The sequence below is a fragment of the Notamacropus eugenii genome, chromosome 7 (genome assembly GCF_028372415.1).
Source record: "Notamacropus eugenii isolate mMacEug1 chromosome 7, mMacEug1.pri_v2, whole genome shotgun sequence".
NCBI lineage: Eukaryota > Metazoa > Chordata > Mammalia > Diprotodontia > Macropodidae > Notamacropus > Notamacropus eugenii.
Genome location: NC_092878.1, coordinates 54114494 through 54135666, shown reverse-complemented (window position 1 = coordinate 54135666; position 21173 = coordinate 54114494). Strand labels below are relative to the sequence as shown.

General features: G+C 40.9%; 1 protein-coding gene across 2 annotated transcripts; it reads right to left on the bottom strand.

The window, feature by feature from the left end:
* Positions 1-1246: 1246 nt before the first annotated feature.
* Positions 1247-21132, bottom strand: CATSPER2 (cation channel sperm associated 2). 2 transcript variants are annotated; one of them, XM_072623633.1, is made up of 14 exons: positions 20997-21132; positions 18308-18412; positions 18009-18168; positions 17309-17479; positions 17001-17069; positions 6558-6730; positions 6082-6237; positions 5692-5816; positions 4026-4204; positions 3683-3782; positions 3279-3326; positions 2716-2834; positions 2322-2507; positions 1247-1395 (listed from the first exon to the last, which is right to left on the bottom strand). In XM_072623633.1, the coding sequence occupies exons 2-14, from the start codon at positions 18311-18313 to the stop codon at positions 1364-1366; spliced, it is 1524 nt and encodes a 507-aa protein (XP_072479734.1). In that variant the 5' UTR covers positions 18314-18412; positions 20997-21132; the 3' UTR covers positions 1247-1363. The 2 variants fall into 2 exon arrangements, with proteins under 2 accessions (XP_072479734.1, XP_072479735.1); XM_072623634.1 differs by lacking the exon at positions 20997-21132 and adding an exon at positions 20895-20984.
* Between the last annotated feature and the right edge of the window lie 41 nt (positions 21133-21173).

The following is a 21173-nucleotide window of genomic DNA, read 5'->3' as shown; positions in this document are numbered from 1 at the left end:
ATGTCTAAAAGTCCTTTTCAATTCTATCACATATTTGCTGAATAAATTTCCTGAACTGAATCCTTTTATAGGCTTTAGACCACTACCCTAGAAATGGGCAGGAAGGCAGAAAATAGGGATGCTTTTCTATTGGGTCAGTAATAGTTACAGGTGCTTATACAGGTTAGGGATACATAAAGATAATGACCCAGGCATAGTACCTGCCATCTTTACTCTGAAATTACATATCAGAAGCCTATAAGGAGCTTAGCAGCTTTCAGTGCTCCCACTTTAGAAGGTTATGGGAATCTTGAAGATAAACAAGCAATGAGATAGGAGACTGGGGCAAGACAGCCAAGAGTTGAGACAGAAAATGGCAATGGCTGAGACTTGGTCCTGACATCCTATGCCAAGGTTACCGTACAGTGAAGCAATAACACCCCTTACAATGTAATGAATAACTTTTGCTAGTACTCTGTCTTGCTGTGAGAGCCACTGGCCTACAGTATTCCACAGAAATCCAACATACCAATGCTGCAGTTTCTGATGCTACATTCACATCTTGCTGTGAATGAATTGACATATGCAGATCCTAGCATAGCGCAGAGGTAGCAGATTAAACCTAGAACGGCTCATCAAAAACCAAGACCAATGATCCTCCCCAGGAAACTCTCAGGGAGAGGAGTGACCCTAGGAAATGAGTGGTGAGAGTGTGGTTGCTTAATTATTTGTGATTTGCTGTGCTTTCTTCTTTAAGTAAATGTCCTCTGCCTTACTATGATATCACATGATTTATTGTGACAGCAGAAACGAGGGCTTATGAGCTATAGATTGAAACAGAGAATTCCCCGTGAATATTATGGAACCAGTAGTAGTCAACATTAGAGGGCCTGTGAGCTACGCACAGTTTAGGTACAGGGTTGGTAGTTTATGGATAAATTATGTTCATAGACTATACATTATGAGCAGCGTCTCATATTCCTTCCCCAGCTTTCAATGTTAGAATAACAACAGGTACAATCTCCCCAGCTAAGTCTGTTCCTTTAAGGCAGAGAGAGAGAGGGTTGCCTTATTTTGGTAGGGACAGGAATTTGGGAAGTGGCCTTTAGCAGGTTAGGGAGGGTATAGTGAGAAGGGAAAGGTAGGACTTGAGACTATGGCACCAGGATTAGGCAAACAAAGACAACTGACTCCAGTGTGTCCAAGCTAAATTCTTCAGCTGAGTCTGCCTTTTGGTGGCCATTTGAGACAAAGAGGGGCAGAAGGGGAACTTTCAGATACATTTATTCAAACATCTTTTGTTTGGCACCCTCCCCTTCCAACTAAACTTTTCTCCATCTTTCTCCTGGTTTATGATGTTGTTGCAGTTATCAGTGGCTGTCCTTTAGTTGTCCTTCAGGTTTATCAATGCCTTAACTGTAAAAGAATAGACTGTGAGAATGGAGTTTTCTAGTCATCCTAAACAGCATAAACCCTTAGTAACGATTGCACTTGTTGGGTTTTGGATCCCCATATCAGAGTTTCCTTTTCAGTTGTGTGTGTGTGGTTCCACATTTTCAGAGACTTTCTCAACACAACTGAAGCTAATCCTAGATCCACCTTTTAAAGTCTATCTCAAGTTATTATCGAGGAATTAGGGAGGTTAGTTTACTACCCCCTCTTCTCTTCACCACATTATCCAGGGTCTTCAGAGAAAGATATAAGAACTGGAAGAGTTGTGAAAGAATGGAGAATGGTACACAAAACTTTTAAGTGGTTATGTTGGCGGCCTCTCCTTGTTGGTATCCCCTTTCCCTTACTCTTGGTGGGCCCAGTGTCCTTATGTGGGCTCTGGTTATATGATCCACTGCTGTAGTCCCACAACTTCTTCAGGTTTTCTTGTTCTCCTTTGGGTTGTATAGAAACTAAATAAGCTTGGCTCTCCCTCCCTACTTTACTGCTCCCGGTGTGGCCCAAGTTCTCTATTACAGCCCAATATATGCACTTTCCCTCCGAGGTTCTCCCTTCTAGACTCAGCTATCTTAGTGTTAAATTCTCTCATATTCTCAAATTGCATTATTCTTTTCCCTAATCCTGCTCTGGTCCCAACCTTGATCTGAGATTTTGTCTCTTAATCACTGGAATGGGATCTGAAAAACTGAACTGCCGGAAGACAGTCATTTTGTAAGCCACCAACTGAGCTCAGTTAACTTCTACACCTAGTCTTTGTATTGATTTCTGTGCAGCATTCATCTGCTTTGAACCTAAAAAAAAAAAATGTCAAGGGAACAGTGGTCCCTCAAACCACTATCTTAAGCATCTCTTGGTCAGGTGACTGTTTCTGGTCTTTAGACGCTTCCCACCTGCAAATTCTTGTAGCTGTTTGCGTTCTTCTATGTTATATTGAAGCTTTTCTAGCAATTCAAAGTATCGAAAGAGTGAATCTCGAGGCCAAACCACCCGCTCATCCTGGTCCATTTCCATCAGCCCATGGAGATTCTGGTGCACATGGGTCTCCCAGTCCACTAGACCAGGGCTATCAAAGTTCACTGTGGGGAAGAACTATTTTTGAGAAATATGTCTGGAGTCAAGGATAGGTGAAGTATAAGAGGAGATGACCAAGAGTTGTTAGAGGGGAGAATGGGGCAAAGTGAGAGGCAAAAGTGTATAACACTAAAGTGTCAGAGTCCAGAGGAGAAAACCTCAGAAAGAAAGTGCTAAAATGTTTGGGTCTGAATAGAAGCCAGTTCAGCTCACACAGGTGTTCTTGTGGAGATGAGGACTCTCTTGAGACAGATGACATCTTTAAGAATTCTGATTGAGTAATGTCACTTCCTAATACTGCTGGATGATGAGAAATCAAGGAGATGTGCTCACTATGGTAGAGAAAGGTGATTTTTATTTCTTTAAATATATCCAGAGAGTATGACTTCTGGTATATTCCCACTTCTTGTTTAGAGCTCAGTTCTAGACCCTGTGGCTTAGATTTTAGGCCATGGGTAGGGTCCAAAATGTTCACAGAATCCAGGCCTGAGCACTTAGAATTTCAGTCTGATAATATCAGCCCATATCCCAACTTCATAGTCATATCCTCACCCCTCAGTCAGTGTCTGCCTTCTAAACTCATACCCATCCTCACCATTCATGCTCCCAAGTCCTGTTCTCCCATCTCCACAACCCTACCATTACCCACTATCCCCACAAATATACCATTTCTCCTTTCCATTCCCCAATCTTGTTGCCTCTGCCCCCACACTCAGTTTTGGCTATCTACTTCCACATTCTTGACTAGCCCCTTTATTTCTGTCCCCCCTCATTACCCAGAAGTTTTGGATTTGACTTTTCCTCCATCTCTCTGACGAAGTCTCCTATTGATCAGAGAACAGAGAATAAAGGGAATTGCCCTGGAGTCTGTTAGAAAAACAAGAGGGCAGAAGGAAAAGGAGAGAAACAGAAGATGGAATTAAGGTCAGAAAGTGGGAAAGGAGAAAGATATTGGGTAAAGATGGGAGGAAAGGAAGATAATAAGCTTAGGTGAAGAGCAGGGAAGGATTCTGTGCCTAGGTACTCACTGGAAAATCTGGGGATTAAGAGCTGGGCAGGAGATAGGGGATTAGGAGGAGGAGAAAAGGCAGCTTGTTTTGAAGTTGGGAGAAGGAGGTAGATCAAGGGATCCTTAAGAGGCCAAAGCTGGCTTTGAGAATGGGGAGGGAGGGTGGTGGACCTTTTGATGATTTGGCGCTTGAAAATGTCAGCTTTGTGCTGCATCTCCGAATGTGTTGCCTCCTCACTGAGCTCATTCCTGATTGCCTGGAAATTAGTAACTGCCACAAAGAATCATGAAGGAATTGGGTTGGGTGAATGCTGAGACAGACTAAGAAAACCTGGGGGACACTGGAGGACCATACCTTCCAGGCCTAGCTCCAACCTCCCACATCTAGTTCACGTCTACCCTCAGTTACACAACACTGATCCTACCCTTCTCTCCCTCCCAAGTTACTCCTTTTCCCCAAGCTTCTCTGACCTCATAATTCCCATTCTTCCCCTCTCCCCCAGCCCTTACTCACCCATCATAGCTACTATGATGTTGCGGAAAATGATGGAGCCAAGCAATAGCCAGAGGATAACATACAAACTACTGAATGCTTTACTCAGTTCAGTAACTTTCCAGGCATCTTGAAGCAGTGCATACCAATGATCCAGGGTGAAGAGGATGAACACTGTCACCAGGGAGTTGGGCATATCTCTACAAAAAAGAGAAAAATGGTAAATAGGAAAGAATTGAACAAGGAATTAGAGACAAGAAGCTAGACTTCTCAAGAAAAAAGCCAGGTCCCCAGAGTCATGCTGACTTGTGAAACAACATTTCTGACTGTTACTTGTGGTCTTCTATGATTTTCTTTTTCTCCATATTTTAATTTGCTTCTTTAATCATTCTTCAGTTTGTATTTTTACAGTTACACTTTCTTCTCTAAGTGAATAATTCAGCTCTCAGCTTATTTAACTTCATCTTATTCCTTTCACTTGCCAAATTGGCTTTTAATTGTAGTCTTACTCTCCACTGGTGGTGGTTGTTTTTTGGTTGTTTCAGTTGAGTCTTACTCTTTGTGACCCCATTTGGGGGTTTCTTGGCAAAGATACTAGAGTGGTTTGCTATTTCCTTCTTCAGCTCATCTAACACATGAGGAACTGAGGTTAAATGACTTGCCCAGGGTCTAAGTAGTGTTCTGAGGCCAGATTTGAGACCCACATAAAGCTTTCAAAAGTTGCATTTTGTTTCACATGTACTATTTCGTTTTAAATATGAATTATTAATAATAAATCTATTAAATATATTTGAAGTTATTACTTAATAATTTAGAAGTGGGCAGCTGGTGATGCAGTGGATAGAGTGCCATGCCTGGGGTTGGGAAGACCCATCTTCCTAAGTTCAAATCTGGCCTCAGACACTTACTAGCTAAGTGACCCTGGGCAAGTCACTTACCCATTTGCCTTAGTTTCCTCATCTACAAAAAGAACTGGAGAAGGAAATGGCAAACCACTCCAGTATCTTTGTCAAGAAAACCCCAAAAGGGATCTTGAAGAGTTGGACGTGACTGAAAAATAAACAACAACTTAGAAGTAATTACCAGGGACACTAAAAAGAACTGTACTATGAGCCTATTGGGCCAAATCAGAACTACTTTCTGATAAGCCTAATAAGCCTTATACATAATATTGTAAATAATTAAAGTCAAGATAACTTTCCCTGGATTTAAATGAAGCATCCATTGGCAATCAGGTAACATCCAAGCATCTTCACAGGGGATAAATAAATACAACTGAAGATGTCTAGAAGTTTGCTTGGTGTGCTCTACGTGAAATGTAATCTGTATACCTCAGAGTAATAGTAATGATTAGAACTGCTTTTCTCTAGAAGCCTAGAAGTAGACCTTGTGACAACGTTTGATAGCTATGTCTGGGGAATGTATACATGTATGCAACTTAGCATCCTAGACTATACATACCTGGAGTGAATATTGTTCCCTAATTCTATGGAGTCTTTCTGTTCTCCAGATCACAGTCAATACCATTTATTATATTCTCCAATCTCCTCCTACCCACCTTATTATGTTCTCCAGGTTCTTATGACTATGCTCCCAGACTTCACCTCCATTTTTATTTTACTTCCACTCCCTAATTCCACCCCAAGTTCATTTTACTTCCCCCAGGTTTGCCCCTGGTCCTGCCTACATGAAGTACATCTGGTATTCCAAGTCCGGGATAGTTGAACGGCTATAACTCTCAAAGAAGTAGATACCAGTCAGAGCGAAAATGTAGAAGAAAATAAGCAACAGCACCAGGAGGAAGGTCATGGTCTGGAGGCCACAATCAAAGGACAGTTGAATTAGGTCAAATTGCTCTCTCCCACCAACCCAATCCAGTCCAGCCCAGGTATGTGACATTATAGCCCTCATTGCCAGTTGTGGACCCAATCTCCCCAGATTACTACAATCCAATCACACTAATTCACTCCCATCCAATAAACTATTGGCCATTTGGCCCATCCATCTCCTGCACTTTCCTCTCTTTGTATTTGGCTCCAGCTTCTTACCCGGTCCCTTCCTTGGTTGCTTCAGTTACCTTAAGAGCCCTGACGAGGGCCAGGATGATGACTCGAATTTGTCTGAATCGAGCAAAGAGTTTGAGTGACCTCAACACCCGGCAGATGCGTAATAGCTCCAGCCACAATGATTCACCCGAGACCCCTATTAGCACCACTATCTCAGGAAGCAAAGACTGTGGGTACCACACAAAGTACTGACGTTAGAAACTTTTCCTCAGATGTTACCTTTCAGACTCTGTTTCCTCATTCTCAGCCTCCACATCCTCCCACCCCCAACCATTGAGTGTCATTTCTAGGGCATGGCCTTCTTACCTCTCAGTTTTCAGAAGAGTAGGAAAGTTGAGAGAAGCAGTAATGCTTCCAAGTTTCCTTTCTTTGTATGACCTAAGTATAGCCTCATATAATCTGCCTCAATCCATCCCCCATTCTAAATTCTTGTAGGTGGCTTTTGACACTCCTAAGCACACCTTTGAGCATCTCCTTTCAATCTTACCGTGAGGGTGACAAAAAAGTCAAAGAGATTCCAGGCACTTTTCCAGAAGAGGGCAAAATTGAACAACCACAGGAGGACAATCTCCAATATGAAGATAAGCAAGATGAACCAAGATGCCACCTCTAGAGCAGTCATTAATGGCAGCATTCGGATGTTTGTAGTATTCACTATCTCTATACAAAGGAGGCAAATAGTAAGGATGCAAAAAGAGTTTGTCAAATGATGTAAAAAGAATGCACAGATGTCATAGAAACCAAATTTCTGGTCAATGTTGTCCCACTTAGGCAGCTAGGTGGCACTGTGGACATAGTAGAGTTTGGTGCATATAGTATATAGCATAGCACAGAGTGCAGGTTGATGCTTTAACTAGATCAAACACTTCCAAATGACCTTGGAAAGTCACTTAAACTCTCTCAACTTCAGGATCCTCATCTGCAAAATGGGGATAATAGTAGCTACCTCACAGGACTGTTGTGAGGATCAAGTGAGATCATTGTAAAACTCTTAGTACCATATCTGGCACATCATAAGTGTTATATAAGTGTTAACTATTAATATTTTTACCTCCACTCTTCCAATTTGCAATACTGCTAGTGACACATTGAGAAGGGAAGGCACAGGTCACTGCCACTAGCTACTGTCCCCTACCTGGTTGATAATGACATTTTTTTAAAGATAAGAAGGAATTGAGGTCATCTAATTCAGTTTCATTTTATAGATGAGAAAACTGACTGAAGCCTGGAGAAACTGATTGACTTGTCTAAGATCACATAGGAGAGGTAGTATGATGCAGAAAAAACCAAAACACCAGATTTTGAGTCAGAAGATTTGGGTTCAAGCCTCTCTGTTATTTACTGTGTGGCATTAGAGAAGTCACTTTACATTTCTGGGTCTCAGTTTCCTAATTTAGAAGCTGAGGGGCTGAGAATCTTAGATATCTTCCAGTTCAACTCCCTCATCTTACAGATAAGGAAAATGAGACTTAGAATATATCATAACCTCATTCTTCTTATCTGCGAAATGATAATATTTGCATTAATGGCTTGTTTTGAGGAAAATGCTTTGAAAACTTTAAAGCACTATCAAAATGTAAACTGTCATACAGATATTGAAACACCAAATCTTGATCCGAAATCTTGGGAATTCTTTGGCTTAATTAAGCAAGTCTTAAAGACACTAGGTAATGAATAAAGCTAAGTGTTCCAGAAAAATCCACACTAGGCTATAGATTAGGACAATGAGTAATCAGTGAAGTTTGAAAGTTTTGCGTTTGAAAGTTGTGTTTACATTTGAAAGTTGGACTTAATTTAGGGGTGGGTGATAGAGTTAGACCATTTCCTTCTACTAAACAAGCCAGGTGGTTCATGTGCTGCCAGAATTTCTAGGAACAGAGGACTATCCCCTGTGCTCCCTCTTAATGTTAGAAAGTATAAAGAATTCAGATTATCTCTCAGAACACTAGACAAATAACAAATTGGCTCCTAAGACTATCAGCTACTCAGACAATAAGCATTTATGAAGCACCCACTTATGTGCCAGGCACTGTGCTAAGCTCCAGGGATACAAATAAAGGCAAAAGACATTCACTGCCCTCAAGGAGCTCACAATCTGATAGGGATGACTTACAAACAAGCTATGTATAGGATAAAATAGGAAATAACCTACAAAGGGAAGGCATTAACATTAAGATGGATTGGGGAAGGCTTCTTGTAGAAGGTGAGATTTCACTTGGGACTTGAAGGAAGCCAGGGAAGTCAGGAGGCAGAAATATGGAAGGATAGCATTCCAGGCACTGGGAACCCTCAGTAAAATGAGAGCTGCAGTAGCTGGCTTGTTTGAGGAACAGCCAGGAGGCCAGCGTCATGAGACTGAAGAATACAAGTTGAGGTGTAAAATGTAAGAAGACTAGAAGTGGGGAGGGTTGGGGGGGTGGTTTTCACTAGATTATGAAGAGCTTTGAATGTTCTTTGAACATCAGAGGATTTTACATCTGATCTTAGAAGTAACAAGGAGTCCATCTGTGATGCAGAAAGATCATAGCACATCGTTATTTATAGATGTGTTCTAATAATAACTCACAGTAATACTTTTTGCATTTATATAATGTTTTAAGGTTTATGAAGATTTTTTGTTTGTCTTTATCACAACAGCCATAGGAGGTAAATATTATTATCTGCCTTGTATGGATGAGGAAATTGAAGTTCAGGGAGGTTTAATGACTTGTCCTTGAGTTAAGTAGTTTGAAGACGGCATTTAAACTCAGGTCTTTAGACTCTAAAAATCAGTCTTCTTTCCCCTATGCCATAAGGTACAATTTGCAAATTTACTTATTAAAATCCTGTCTATACTTTACATTTTGATGGATGGTTATTAGCTTAAATAAGACTCTACAAGCATGAAAATATTACAAAGTTTCTTACTAACTAGAGAAATTCATAAGAACTTAAGGAATTCCATTATTGATCAGATCAACAGTATAACTCACTCAGAATTTTGTTTCTGATGGTGACACCAAGAGAAGTTTCTTGTGGAGAGTATTCTTAAAGATATCACCTTAAGGATGTGTACCAAAAACACCTTCAGGTTTCTTTTATAATTCATTATACATTCATCGCACATTGATTTATCTAAACTCCTCCTGAACCCAGGTTCAACCTGCATCACATTTTATTACAAGAGCTACTTAAGTTTACTACTACTTGTGTAAAGTTAAGTTTCCTTTGTAAGGGATGTCCCCTCTTTCTGGATTCAGTGACCACGTCTATGTTGACCCTATTTATAGCCTTTATGATAGTATAGCCCTATTTTGAGGCCTTGTTGTGGCATGGAGATCTGGGGTCCTCAAAAGCTATGGTAGTAGGCCACAGGTTCTATCATGTACATGTTGTTTCCCAACACAAGGTCAGCTCTTTGAAGGTAAGGATGTTTTTTGTTTGTTTGTTTGTTTCTCTAATCTCAGGGCCTGCTACTTAGGAGGCACTTAATGCTTTGTTGAATAACTGAATACTAGAAAAGTAAATATGGTTTAGGCAACCATCTTTGCCTTAAAAGTACCAGTCTGGGTAAGTACAGATACATTCAGCATCTTCTGATGAATTATTTCACTAGTCAATCAATATACATTTATTAAGCAGTTACTATGTCTTAGGTACTGTGCTAAATGCTGGTTACTCAAAATGAGTCAAAAGACAGTCCCTAACTTCAAGAAGTTCACAATAGAATGGCATCATATGCAACAAAGAAAAATATAAAATGTCTGTCAGTCCTGTATGGTCCATTTTCATTTCTGTAGTGACAGTGGCAGAGATGAGAAAAAAAAAAAAGAGTATGCTAAAAATCACACTGTTTTTAGACATTAAGATAATTGTTGGTAATTTACATATGAGATTCTTGTCCTGTGACCAATTAATTAGTGGATATATATATAGATATAGATATAGATATAGATAGATAGATAGATAGATAGATAGATAGATAGATAGATAGATAGATAGATAGATAGATAACTGGAGGAACAGAATCATGTCCATCTTGGCATTCTTATTATAAATGAAAACAAAAGAAAGGAAATTGAAGTTAAAGGGAAAGTTGCTCATACATCCTGCCTAGAGAGTCAAATAAAGGAAATGGATGAGTTGATTTCATTGTACATCCAAAGACAACAAAGAAACATTTCATGGGACATTTGGTCATCTCATATTGAAGTACATGTGATGAGCATTTGCAAAAAGACAACCATAAAAATAACCATAGTTTATGTTTCAATTTCCATTATAGAGGTGGAAGAGAAATTCTACAAAGAACTTGATAAAACTTTTAAATCAACATATACTTTCATTCTTATTAATTTCTATTCAAAAGGAAGCACAAGAGAAGATAGTGAAAAATATGGTGGAAAATGTGATTCAGGAGTAAGATAGAAGGGAAACCAAAGAGTTACGTATTCCACAGAAGTCTCATATCTACACATTGGTTAAACAAACAAACAAAAACTTTCTTTGAGAATCAGGGGATATTGAACATGGATAAGTACCAAATAATATTACAAAAAAATGGAAGTGATTCTGTTTTAACTGAAAGTAAAAAAACTGGGTTTTGCTGTGGGAATTATTTCTGAATTACCAGTCTATGTAAGTTAGACCTATGATGTGTTATAGCAAAGGTCAAAATCAATATCAAACTAGACAAACATAAAATGAGAGGCTAGCATAACCTTCAATTGAGCCAATTGCAACCTGACCTATTTAACAAACTGTTGATGTTGAAAAACAGGGAATGGTTAAAAAAACCCAAAACCCTAAATAGTAATAAACACAGACTACCATCATTGACTAAGGAAGCTTAAATGAAGTAATCACCATGAGATCAAAAGAATTTACAAACCGTATTAGCCTGCAAACACTTGAACTCCTTGCCAAGCAAAGAGATTTGTCAGCCAAGAGAAATGCAGTTTAGAATACAAACTTGCTTACAAAATCTTACAGAGGAAGATAGCAGAAGATTATAAGCTATATTGTCCCATAAAACAAGAAAAAAACAGTAGGTGGAAAAACAAGTTTACAGAAAGTTTGGTGAGAGATCCAACTAATTTAAATTATCCTGAAGGTGTTTAATGAACAAATTTTAAGAAGGAAAACACAAAAATTGAAGATACATAAGCAAGGGTGTGCTACAGTCATCTTGTATTGGCCCTAAAGAAATGATTGTTAAATTTTCAGTGTGAGCATCTATGCCTCAGAAATCAACAAATCCTACAAATTAGAACTTAATTTTTTTTTTTGTAGTTGTCTTGACTTAAGAAAGTGGTGGAGAAAATATAAATAATGAAGATTAAACTTGAACTTGTGCATATAGTTTTCCTCCCAGGGAGCTAGTTAAATAAACATTTACCAACACCACAAACTCTTTTCACTATGAATGACAGTAGAGCCACCATTTTTGGACTCCAACATTGGAAGTCCTAAATATGTTGAATAAGGAAGTAGAAATGGCACTGAAGGAAACAAGGATGAGAACAGCTGGATTATGCTGAGTGTACACAGCAGGAATTTATACTGGAGGCAGTGAAACTTTTCTTTCTGCTATCTCAGTGACCTAACTGCTAAATTCAAAAGCTTTTTTCCCTATCTTTATTGTTATTTGACCTCTTTTTAACTTCTGACACTGTCAACCACCCCTTCTTCCTGAGATACTTTTCTCCTCCCTTGTCTTCCATGAAATACTCTCTACTGATTCTCTTTTTACCTGTCTGACTTTCTGATTCTCCTTTTCTGAATCATATCCATTTCTCAATCAAGTAGCATGTGTCTTCCAAGGCCTTTTGATTTCCTCTATCTACTCTTTGTTTTTGCATCAGTTCCCTGGGTTCAAACATCACCTCTGTTCAGATGGCTGTCAAATCTATACCATCTAGCCCTAATCGCTCTCTTGAATCACTGTCCTGAATCCTGGATATTCCATCACCATCTCCAATTTTTTATGTCCAAAATGGTTTTCCCCAAAAACTCATTCCTCCCCTAAACTTTCTAGTTTCTGTTGAGGGTAATGCCATCTTTCTAGTCACTAAGGATCACAACTTGTTATCATTGACTCTTCCCTTGCTCATTACTCCTCATAACCAATCAGTTACCTAGTCTTACTGATTCTACCTGTACACCATCTCTTATATTTTGCCCCTTTTTCTCCTTTGATGACCCTTCTTAGTCTCCTTGCTTTGTGTCCCCTCTCTCCAAATGATCCTATGCACAGCTGCCTAGGTCTGACCTAGTCATGTCCCCCTAGTCAAAAGTCTTCAGTGACTTCCTATTGCCTCTAGAATAAATTATAAACTACTCAGTATGGCACTCAAATGTTTTACAATTTGACTCCCAATCACAGCCTATTTTCCTAGGCTTGTTTTACGTTACTTCAACTTTTATACACTCTGGGATCCAAATTGGCATCTTAGCTATCTCCTATGCCTGGAAAACATGTCCTTCTCACCTTGACCTCTCATTATCTCTAACTTTTATCTAAGGTCAGCTCAAGCATCATCTCCAGAAAGAAGTCTTTTGGGAGCTCTGATGTGCCTCTCTCTTCCCTCTTCCTTCCCCTTCTCTCCCAACTGTTAGTGCTTTCTTTTTCTTCAAAGTATATGGCACTTATCTGTGTATATGTTCTAGTCAGCTGGGAAAACATTTGCTCCTTGAGAACAGGAACTGATTCAATTTTGTCTTTGTTCTGGAAGTACATAGTGTTTAATAAGTGTTGGTAGAATTGAAGATAAGTGAGGTGATGGTAAGAGTACCTAAGCTGCCCTGGGATAGGATCAGGTCATAAGAACTGGACAAATTACATTCCAGAGCCCCGAAAAAACTGGCAGATGTGATTACTGATCTGCTAACATGATCTCTAGGTTATGTATGGAATGATCCAAAAAAAAAAAAAATCATGAAGTATTGAGGACAGGAAAATGTCATCCTGATTTTCAAATAAGTGAAGCTGGTACAGTCTGTAAACTCCATATTGATGAGCTTGATTTTTATTCCTAGCAAAAATCTAGGACTATTAAAGAGTTAATTTGTGAGCATTTGTAAGGGAAATAACTCACCTTGTTTTATCAATAAGAGCTCTTGTTGGACTAATCACATTTTGTATTTTAATTGGAGGGGTTAATGGACTGAGAGATCAAGGGAATTTAGTAGACATAATGTAGTTCGATTTCAGTAACTCATATTTTTTGGACTAGATGAAGAGCTCCGGCTTAGATAAAAGCAGAGTTGAGCAGAATCAGCATTTACTGAATGTAGAGTGATTTATCTGTGATCCCTGGAACAGAACAGTTTGATATTTAAGGAATAGATGGCATATTTACCAAATTTGCAAATGGTATGAAGATGAGGAGGATAACTAATATGCTAACTGGCAAGAATCAGGATCAAACTCAACAGATTGAATCTAATAATATGAAATTCAACAAGGATCAATGTAAACTCACTTTTGGCTAAAATAATGAACTATACAAGTACAAAATAGGTATGTGCATGTAGCTAAACAAAGATCTTCTGATAAAGATGTAGAGATAAGTAAATAACAAACCATTATGAGTCAACAATTTTGTCAACATGGCAGCGAAAAAAAAAGTGAAAGGAGACAAAGCATCCAGAACAAGGGAAGTGATAGCTCCATTGTATTTAGCTCTAATCAGATCGAGGGATTTCCAGTTTTGGGAGCCAAGATGGTGGGTTGATCAGTAATTGTGAGTTCTCTCCCCTTGTTGACCAGAGAATATCTCCCCAGGAAAAACCCTGGAACAGTGGGAGCAGCAGAAGGGATAAACAGTCTCTTAGCTTATGAGGTTAGGAAGATTGCTAAGGAGGGTCCCTCTTGCTGAAGCTGAAGGGGACCACTGCAGGATCAGAGTTGTCCCAGACAGTCCCCTCTCACCAAACTGGGAGAAGATCCTGAGCCCTGAGGGCCGGGGAGGTGGGGGGAGGTGAAGCCAGCAACTGCCAACACCAGGACCCCAGGCATGCCTGAGCACCCCAGAGGAATTGGGAAGACACTAGCACAGACGGGATCACCAAACCACTCAGCTTGCCTATGCTCTAGCTCAGCAGAGGAGACCCTCCCCCACACTTAAGGAGCTAGATCCATGGTAACTGCAGGAAAACTTAAAAAGACCTCACCTGGCCTCTGCTTTCCAACACTAGCCAGCTCAGCACCAGGTAAGCTGCAGCATTTTAGCTTCTAGCTGAAAGAACCAGAGACCACAACACACAAAGCCTTAAGTTTTAGGCACAAAAACACAGAGATCTACTTTAAAACTCAGGAAAAGGGTGGTTATTATGAGAAAGAAGCAAAGCAGAAAAGAAAAGACCATAGAATCTTTCTATGGGGACAAGGACCAAAACACAAATACCAAAGAGGTCAGCATTGAGACTGTACTCCCATCTGAAACTTCAGAAGGGAATATGAACTGGTCTGAAGCACAAAGAGCCTTCTTGGAAGAGCTCAGGAAGGATTTTAAAAGCCAAATTAGAGAAATAGAAGAAAAGCTGACCAATGACTTTAACAATATGACAAAAGAAATTACAGAAGAATTTAAATGGACAATTGGACAAATGGAAAAGCAAGTACAAAACCTAACTGGAGAAAATAACTCCTTAAAAGGAACAATTGGACAGATGGAAAAAGACATGCAAAAGTTAACTGAAGAAAATAATTTATTAAAAATTAGAATCAGGCAAGTAGAAGCTAATGAATCTATGAGACATCAAAAATCAGTCAAACAGAATCTAAAGAATGAAAAGATAGAAGAAAATGTAAAATATCTAATTGAAAAAACAACTGACCTGGAAAATAGATCCAGGAGAGAAAAGCTAAGGATTATTGGTCTAACAGAAAGCCATGATGGAAAAAAGAGCCTGGACAATATCATCCAAGAAATCATCAAGGAAAATTGCCCAGAAGTCCTAGATTCAGAGGGCAAAATAGTCATCAAAAGAATCCACCATTCACCTCCTGAAAGGGATCCCAAACTAAAAACACCAAGGAATATTGTTGCCAAATTCCAGAACTATTAAGTGAAGAAGAAAATACTGCAGGCAGCCAGAAAGAAACAATTCAAATATCAAGGAGCTACAGTCAGGATCACACAGGACCTTGCAGCTTCTACACTAAAAGATCAAAGGAATTGGAATACAATATTCCATAAGGCAAAAACAACCAAGGATTAATAACCCAGCAAAGCTGAGCATAATATTTCAGGCAAGGAGATGGACATTCAATGAAATAAGGGATTTTCAGACCTTTCTGATGAAAAGGCCAGAACTCAATAGAAAATTCAATCTCCAAACACAGGTCTTAAGAGAGGCATAAAATGGTAAACAATGAAAAAAAAAGCCAATTTGTTTCTCAATATGAGCAGACTGTTTACATCCCTACAAGGGAAGATGATACTTGTTAATCATGAGAATTGTATATTTATTATGAAATATAAAAGGGATACACATATAGAGTGTGTATAAATTAAATGACGTGATGATAACAAATGTGATTTAAGGGTGTGAAGGGATTGTAATGGGAGAGGTGAAAAGGAGGCAGAAAAAAATAAATTATATCACAGGAAGAGTTTTAAAAATATATTACACTAGCTCTGATCAGATCACATCTGGCATATTAAGTTGTAGGCACATATTTTAGCCAGAATATTGACAAAGTAGGCAGCAAGTAGGTAGCATAGTGGACAGAGTGCTGGGTCTGAAGTCAGCAGGACTCATCTTCCTGAGTTCAAATCAGACCTCACTTACTAGCTGTGTGATCTTGGGCAAGTCACTTAATTCTCTTCACCTCAGTTTCCTTATCTGGAAAATGAGCTGGAAAAGAAAATGGCAAACCACTCCAGTATCTTTGCTGAGAAAACCCCAAAGAGTTGGACTGAAATTTACAAAAGGGCCTCTGATCTAAAGCTGGATGATCAGAAGCCATCTAGCTGAACCCACTCATTCTAGGAATGAGAAAACTGAGGTCTAAAAAGGCTAAGTAACTTGTCTGAGGTCAAAAAGAAATTGAAACATAAGACATTTAAACTTAAAATTCTTTGACTCCAGACCACATATTCTTTTCACTGTAGCATGCTGTGGCCATGAAGAAATGGTTGAAGGTGCAGGAGATGTCTACCTTGGAGAAAACTTAGCAGCGATATGACATCAGCCTACAAAAATCTGAACAGCTCTCAAGTGGGATAAATGTTAGATTTGTTCATGTTCCCAGAGTAGAAGTAGGAACAATAGGTAAACATTTGGAAGGATGGATTTTGGCTCAATGTAAGACAGAACTTCCTGTAAGAGTTGTCCCAAAGTAGAATGGGCTGCCTTGAGAGAGCTATTGGTTTTGATATTTCTTGATTTTAGAATTATTTTTTTACTGTCATTCTTCAGTTACATCTAATTTTTTGTGACCCCATATGGGATTTTCTTGGCAAAGATACAGGAGCGGTTTGCCATTTCCTTCCATTTCTCTTTCTTCTGATTTATTAATTCTACCTAAATTACCCTTTCTTGATTTGGGTAATCATTCCAGATATATTTGTTAAAATTTAAATGTGCTGTATCATTCACTGACAGGGATCCACAGCTTACAAAAATGTGAAAAGGCTAGTTCTAACAAATCAAATGATTTTATTGATAGCAGTAGTATGCCCATGAATTTGGCTAATTTGGTTTTTCTTTCTTCAGTTCCCAACAAGCTACCTATGCTTATGAAACACTGTACATTTTACTTTCCTAAGCCTCCCTGCTCTTCTTTCAAGGTCTCCATGGTTTTACTATTCTGTGTTCCCCATTCCAAGAAGCTAGTTTCTCTGTCCCACTCTAATAACAATTTGTTTCAAGAAATCCTCAACAAATTCAAGGGAAATTGTCTCCCAAGCCCTCCTCTCCTCCAACTACTCCAGGGTCTTACCTATTTCAACCATAAGTAAAATGGTATTCAAAAAGATGAGGAAGTTGACAAAGTTTATGAAGAGACGTCCTGTTTACTATTGAGGAAACAAATGTCCAAGGTAGAGTTGGGATACTGATGTTCAGGGTAGGAATAGGGAGAATTGGAATTAGGTTAGTTTGGGTGCTAGGGAAGCCAAGTTCATCATGTGTGTATGGGAGAGGGTCTAACGGATAAATAACAGGTTAAAGGCTAGGCCAGGGAAGGAAGTTGGGTCCCATAGCCAAGAAGCAGGAATCAAAAATACTCTATACTAGCCAAAAGGATACTTTCAAGGACCCAGCCAGCCCAAAGAGAAAGGGGGGCCCATCGATTACAACGCACTCTGAGTCGACACTGCTGCCTCTGAGAAAAAAGGATTCGGTCATGACCAGGCCTGATACTGAAGCGGACCAGTTGATGATGATCTCCTAGCATCAGTTTTCTTTGGCGGTTAGGATCTGTTATGAGCATATGCAGGGAAAAGTGGGTAAAGGGACTATGAAAATTTGCACTCAGGATAGAGTGACCAATCAGACAGTTTTTAGGCAGGTCTAGGGTCTTAAACTGAGGCATCACATTTCTCTTTATGGTAATAGGGAACTATCAAATTACTTGTAGTAAGAATATTGCTTCTTAGCTTTTCTTACTGTATTGTTCACGAGTAGCAGTGCCTGTTCTCTGAGAAATATGTACAGTAGGTTCAGATTTACAAAACCTAGTCCTTTTAATGTTAACGCCTATGTTTATGTAACATGGAATTCATTTCTGCCCTAAAGAGGCTTCATGCCCCTGAAGTCTGGCCAAGAGATTGTATTAATCTAGTTGCTTTACCAAGCTGGGTCCAGTTTACCAATATTAGGGCTCCCTCACACCTTGCCTGATTTCCAAGGTTCCCCTACTCTCAGATTCCCTCTTTGTCCCCTTCTAAGTTGTAGACTATTTTGATAGGTTGTGGTCAGGAGCCCAGTGGGGATAAAGGCTGCTGACCAAGGAATTCTCGAAGGTTATGCCGAGGCACAGCTTGGCTCAAGCCCCGCAAATGATCGATGAGAGAAAAAGTGTCAATGAGTCTGGAACGCACAGCATCAGCTCTGGTCACTGCTGTTGGCTCAAACATCTCAGAAGCATCAGAGAATTCAGAGGTTGACTGTGAGGAAAAAGGAAGCATTAGGCAAGGACAATGGCCCCATTTAAAACAACCACAACAGGGGGATTGAGGGGAAGGATGAGCTGCACCATGATGAATGGGGGAAGATGGGAACGTTTTTACCCTCACACCCAATCACCTTCATCTTTGTTCTTCAGATACTGCAGGATCCCCTTCCTAATGAATTGCCTACCAGTAGCAGCTGAGGCACACTCAAAGTACCCCGTTTCACAGCGGTTGAGTTCTAAAACAGAAGACCACAGATATAAGAGGGTAGTCTCACAGCAATTGCCCAAGCAGGTTTGAGGAATCACTTGTATGATAATTCCAGTCCAGAACTCTGGGACTGGTACCAGGCAAGAAGGAGGCAGACAAGGAAAAGTGAGGAAGAATGATGGACAAAAGTAAAAACTGGAGAGGCTGAGAGATGGATGAAGAGGATATGCAGAGAGAGAACAGAAAGAAAAGTGAAAGGAGAGAGAAACGAACATATGAAAAACGGAATGGCAGAGAGAGACATACAGAAAGACAGCATAGTAGAGAGACCGCTAAGTACAAAGGAAAACAGAGCAAAAGGGGAGATCTAGACACGGGGGGGGGAGACCGATAGAAGGTAAAAAAGGGGAGAAAAGAAACAGAGCAAAGGGGGAGATCTAGACACAGAGGAGACTGATAGAAGGTAAAAAAGGGGAGAAAAGAAGCAGAGCAAAGGGGGAGATCTAGACACGGGGGGGGGGGAGACTGATAGAAGAAAAAAGGGGAGAAAAGAAACAGAGCAAAGGGGGAGATCTAGACACAGAGGGGGAGACCGATAGAAGGAAAAAGGGGAGAAAAGAAACAGAGCAAAGGGGGAGATTCTAGACACAGAGGGGGAGACCGATAGAAGGAAAAAGGGGAGAAAAGAAACAGAGCAAAGGGGGAGATCTAGACACGGGGGGGGAGACTGATAGAAGAAAAAAAGGGGAGAAAAGAAACAGAGGAAAGGGGGAGATCTAGACACAGAGGAGACTGATAGAAGGTAAAAAAGGGGAGAAAAGAAGCAGAGCAAAGGGGGAGATTCTAGACACAGAGGGGGAGACCGATAGAAGGAAAAAGGGGAGAAAAGAAACAGAGCAAAGGGAGAGATCTAGACACGGGGGGGGAGACTGATAGAAGAAAAAAAGGGGAGAAAAGAAACAGAGGAAAGGGGGAGATCTAGACACAGAGGAGGAGACTGATAGAAGGTAAAAAAGGGGAGAAAAGAAGCAGAGCAAAGGGGGAGATTCTAGACACAGAGGGGGAGACCGATAGAAGGAAAAAGGGGAGAAAAGAAACAGAGCAAAGGGGGAGATCTAGACACAGAGGGGGAGACCGATAGAAGGAAAAAGGGGAGAAAAGAAACAGAGCAAAGGGGGAGATCTAGACACAGAGGGGGAGACCGATAGAAGGAAAAAGGGGAGAAAAGAAACAGAGCAAAGGGGGAGATCTAGACACAGAGGGGGAGACCGATAGAAGGAAAAAGGGGAGAAAAGAAACAGAGCAAAGGGGGAGATCTAGACACGGGGGGGGGAGACTGATAGAAGAAAAAAAGGGGAGAAAAGAAACAGAGGAAAGGGGGAGATCTAGACACAGAGGAGACTGATAGAAGGTAAAAAAGGGGAGAAAAGAAGCAGAGCAAAGGGGGAGATTCTAGACACAGAGGGGGAGACCGATAGAAGGAAAAAGGGGAGAAAAGAAACAGAGCAAAGGGAGAGATCTAGACACGGGGGGGGAGACTGATAGAAGAAAAAAAGGGGAGAAAAGAAACAGAGGAAAGGGGGAGATCTAGACACAGAGGAGGAGACTGATAGAAGGTAAAAAAGGGGAGAAAAGAAGCAGAGCAAAGGGGGAGATTCTAGACACAGAGGGGGAGACCGATAGAAGGAAAAAGGGGAGAAAAGAAACAGAGCAAAGGGGGAGATCTAGACACAGAGGGGGAGACCGATAGAAGGAAAAAGGGGAGAAAAGAAACAGAGCAAAGGGGGAGATCTAGACACAGAGGGGGAGACCGATAGAAGGAAAAAGGGGAGAAAAGAAACAGAGCAAAGGGGGAGATCTAGACACAGAGGGGGAGACCGATAGAAGGAAAAAGGGGAGAAAAGAAACAGAGCAAAGGGGGAGATCTAGACACAGAGGAGACTGATAGAAGGTAAAAAAGGGGAGAAAAGAAACAGAGCAAAGGGGGAGATTCTAGACACAGAGGGGGAGACCGATAGAAGGAAAAAGGGGAGAAAAGAAACAGAGCAAAGGGGGAGATCTAGACACAGAGGGGGAGACCGATAGAAGGAAAAAGGGGAGAAAAGAAACAGAGCAAAGGGGGAGATCTAGACACAGAGGGGGAGACCGATAGAAGGAAAAAGGGGAGAAAAGAAACAGAGCAAAGGGGGAGATCTAGACACAGAGGGGGAGACCGATAGAAGGAAAAAGGGGAGAAAAGAAACAGAGCAAAGGGGGAGATCTAGACACAGAGGGGGAGACCGATAGAAGGAAAAAGGGGAGAAAAGAAACAGAGGAAAGGGGGAGATTCTAGACACAGAGGGGGAGACCGATAGAAGGTAAAAAAGGGGAGAAAAGAAACAGAGCAGAGCGAAAAGACTGAAATGGGAGGGGGGGAAGGGCAGGAAGATACAGGCAAGCCAGGAGAGAAAGGAGGGGGGCGGACAAGCAGCGGAAGCAGAAGGGGTGAGAGGGCGGTGGGAGAAAGAGACCAGGGGGCCGAGGAGCGGACGTCCCGGTGAGCGGAGGCTCTCTGCCACTAGGGATGATCCATCGGGGGAAGCCCGCGCCGGGATCACTTCCTGATACTGAACTTTTCAAAGGTGCAGCTCTCCTCTCTCGGTCCCACTTCCTGTTCCGATTCAGCGCCGGGCTCTCCGCGGCCCACCGCTCTCGGACTTCATCCCGAAGCTTTCTCCCTCCACTGCCACCCCCACCGGCCGGGAACTCTAGCCTACGTCTCCCTCCCCCGCCACCAGACCCCGCTCCCA

Excerpts from the sequence above, each read along its gene's own strand:
- CATSPER2 (XM_072623633.1), bottom strand. Across the intron at positions 17,070-17,308 it reads GGCTGGCTGGGTCCTTGAAA|GACGTCTCTTCATAAACTTT; the intron begins GTATCCTTTTGG and ends AATAGTAAACAG. Across the intron at positions 6,238-6,557 it reads ACTTTTTTGTCACCCTCACG|TCTTTGCTTCCTGAGATAGT; the intron begins GTAAGATTGAAA and ends TGGTACCCACAG.